At 64.5% G+C, this 3,409-nt stretch overlaps 1 protein-coding gene across 1 annotated transcript in view; it reads left to right on the top strand.

The window, feature by feature from the left end:
* RTL1 (retrotransposon Gag like 1) overlaps positions 1–300 on the top strand; it is a 3,722-nt gene extending 3,422 nt beyond the window's left edge. Inside the window, exons 2-3 of the mRNA XM_029950859.1 lie at positions 89–173; positions 233–300. Of these exons, the coding sequence (XP_029806719.1) occupies positions 89–173; positions 233–300 (153 nt within the window). The remainder of the gene's footprint in view (positions 1–88; positions 174–232) is intronic.
* The last annotated feature ends 3,109 nt before the right edge of the window (positions 301–3,409 follow it).

Raw genomic sequence — 3,409 nt, forward strand, 5'->3', positions numbered from 1 at the left:
GCTCCCACGGAGTCTCCTGCCGGCCTCCCCGTGCCTCTGCCTGCTTCGCTCAGACCCAGCGCCCCCCTCCGGCCTCTCCCCACCCAAGGGGAGTCCACTCGAGAAGGGCAAAACTTCCTTCAACTCATCAACCAGCAACATCATCTCCGCCACCACCAACGGACTGTCCAACCGTCAGAGACCCAGAGCCAGCTCAGGGCTACACAACCACAGTCCCGTCTTAACTGCCCAGGTCCCAGGCCTGCAGCTGGGAGTGAGATCCACGAGGGGGAGAGCAGCGGCGCGCAGGTGACCCCATGACCCAAGGCCAGGTGCAGAATCAGGCAGAGCAGAGGCAGCCAAGCAAGCAGAAGCCGGGGACCCGCCCCCCTGGAGAAACGAGCGGCCACATGTGCCGTCCTGGGACACTGACCTCGGGTGCTCCAGTGACTTCTTCTACCTCCACCGCCGGTGCTCCTGCTCCCCTGCGCCCCACCCCCGCCCCCGCTCACACCTCGTGGAGCGCTGGGGCACCTCCCTCACCCACCCCCTGCAAAGCCAGCCCACCCCCCACCCTCTGGTTCAGCACCCTTGACACTGACTCTGCCTGGCCCTGAGCTCTGCCCTTACCTGGACGGTGCCTCTCCACAGAAGGTCCGACGTACCAATACTCACCGAACCTGCATCCCCGAGAGTCCCTGGGACCCCCGGGATACCGAAGGGGGAGCCTCACGTGGTGGGGCTCCCTTCTCCCCTCCCGGCACTGACAGCCCAGGGCCCCGGAGGCCCCCGACAGGGGAGGGGGCTCCGAGAGAGACAGAGGAAGGCCCCAACCACCCAGCAGACTGTGCTGAGCCGGCTGCTACCACACCACCGCTCTCTGCGCTCTCTGCCACGGGGAGGAGACGCCCCCACCATCCCACCCTCTCGCCTTTCCCGCCCCAAAAATAAAGCAAAATTAAAGATACTCTGACTCTGATTGTTCTGAAGGCAGACGGTGGAGGGCGGGTGGGGCCGGATGGAGGAGGGGGTCAGAGGAGTGGGGAGTCTGGGCTACCACCCCAAAGCAGGCCCCACACCTCCTACGGGCAACACTAGCTCGGATGGGGGGCAGGGGGCCCCGGGAGCTGCCTCCCCCAGAGGGTCGAGTCTCATCTCTGCCTGGGCCTTCCTCCTCCATGAGACCTGACCGGCTGCCCTGTGCCCCTTACGTCTGGAGTCCCCTGCAGCACCTTCAGCCAAGGCCAAGGTCACACTGCCCTGGGAGTGGCAAACTGGCTGTTGGGGTGGGGGGGGGTTCCTTGCCTTGGGAAGGGGAGGGGCTCAGGGGAGTGCCGGGAGAAGGGAGGATGGCGCTCATTCACTCATTCACTCATTCAGCCCACAGGGCAGCACCCCTAGGGGGCCTCAGCGCCTCCACCCAGCAGCGGCCTCTGGCCTCTGAGAACAGAGCTGCCCCAGCCTCCACGCCGGGCACCTGGGACGTGGTGGGAACACACGGACCACCCCCTGCATGGCCTGGACCCTCACCCTTCAGGCCACGCACCCCTGGCAGGTGGGAATCTGCTCCTGACTCTGCCCCTGACGGAGGCACCGTGAGATCACCAGGCAGATCTCCGGTTCAAAGGTCAGGGGCTCTGCGGGAGCGGACATCCCATCTCCCTTGCTGCCCCTGCCCTCCTCACCCCATCCTAAGGAAAACCCTCACTGATGCCAGGCCCTTCGGCGGCACCCCAGGCTCACGTTCTGCACCCTCACTGGTCCCCAGGTCAAGTCTCATCTGTCCAGGGCATCTACCCCCGACGGCAGCACCAAGAGATCATGGTCAGGATCCCCAAGTGCAAAGCCAGGAGCTCAGCCCTCCCCGCCCGCTGGCTGCACCCCGCTCCCCCTGCCTCAGCTTCCTCATCCGTCGCTGGACCCTGCAGGGCTACCGTGAGGATTCAAGGCTCACAGAGGAAGTGCTCACACAGGGCCCCTGTCTTCTCCCATCTCCCCTGTGCGTGGGCTTCTCAGGACCCTCATTCAGGATGAACGTGGGGAAACCAAGGCCCCAAAGAGGGCTGGCGACTGGCTGACGGCTGCGGAAGAGCCGGGAGCAGAAGAAGCCGGGACTGGGAGCGCTCCCTGGTGGCTCCGCTCTGGCTCCGCAGACCACTGCGCCCCGCCCTGCAAACGCCCCCCCCCCCCCCCCCCCCCCCCCCCCCCCCCCCCCCCCCCCCCCCCCCCGACAGCGGCGGCCCTGGGAGCCACGTCTGTCTGTCCGTCTGCCCACCTGGCATCTGCCCCCGACAGTGGCCCCACAAGGCCACAAGGGTCCTATGGGTCAAGATCAAAGGCTTAGCTGCAAGCCCCCAGCGTCTCCGAGAGTGGGCCTGACCCTGACTCGCTGGGCGGCCCTGGCCAATGACCCAATGGCTTCCAGACTCCAGGCCTGTTTCCCGTCATTGAACGGGGGTCGTGAGAGGAGAGGGGCGTTTCAGGGGCAACAAGACACATGTCCAAAGGCTCCTGGTCCCTGACATCCCCTCCGTTCTCACACAGCACTCTGGCGGAACCTCGAATTCCTTGGTGGTGGTGACCCACCCTGGGTGGGCCTGGGACCACAGTGGGGACATCACTCCCAGCACTGGCCCCTGGCTCAGGCCGCCCTGGGGGATCCCAGAAGCTCAACCCACAGGCAACCCTGTCCGCCTGCTCGGAAGGGGCTGCCCCAGGTGACTGGGGGACGGACAGGTGACCCTTCGTGTGCAGCCTGGGTCCCGCCCCTCAGATGCCGAATGACGTGCACATGCTTACCCACGGTGACAGGCACACATGCTCACACACACACACACACACACACACACACACACACGTGCACCAACAGGGCTGCCTGCAGGGTCGTGGCCTCTGCCTTCCACGCCAGCAGCTGTCCTGGCCTGCCTGTGGCCCCTGCCACAATCCAACCGTTCACGCCCATTTACAGAGAACAGAGGCAGCCCCCATGCCCGGCAGAGCTACGGACAAGGCCACAACATCTGGTGACCGTGTCCCCTCCCTCCTGGAAAGAGTTTAAAAAAACCACAACAGAATACAAACCGTTTTCCTCCTGAAAAAAGAAAAGAAAAGAAAAAGAAAAAGAAAGTTAGCATTCAGAGGCATGCCGGGTGGGTTATGACATCACAGACACCACAAAAAAAGTGCACATGGTGACTCTGGACCTTGGGTCCCCGGTGCTCAGGCACACGGGCTGTACCACGTCAGCCCCCCAACAGCACTGGCATCCAGCGAGCTCTGACAGGGACCAGTGGGGAGTCCCACGTTCCACCTCAGGTAAGGCCACCAGCCTCCCTTGTCACTTGGCTTCCCCACCCCACCCCCACGCCCATGTTCCAGCCTACAGGCCTGGCTCAGGCCAAGCCTGCCTCTCAAACACTCGACAGCACAC

The sequence above is a fragment of the Suricata suricatta genome, chromosome 9 (genome assembly GCF_006229205.1).
Source record: "Suricata suricatta isolate VVHF042 chromosome 9, meerkat_22Aug2017_6uvM2_HiC, whole genome shotgun sequence".
In the NCBI taxonomy this organism is placed as follows: Eukaryota; Metazoa; Chordata; class Mammalia; order Carnivora; family Herpestidae; genus Suricata; species Suricata suricatta.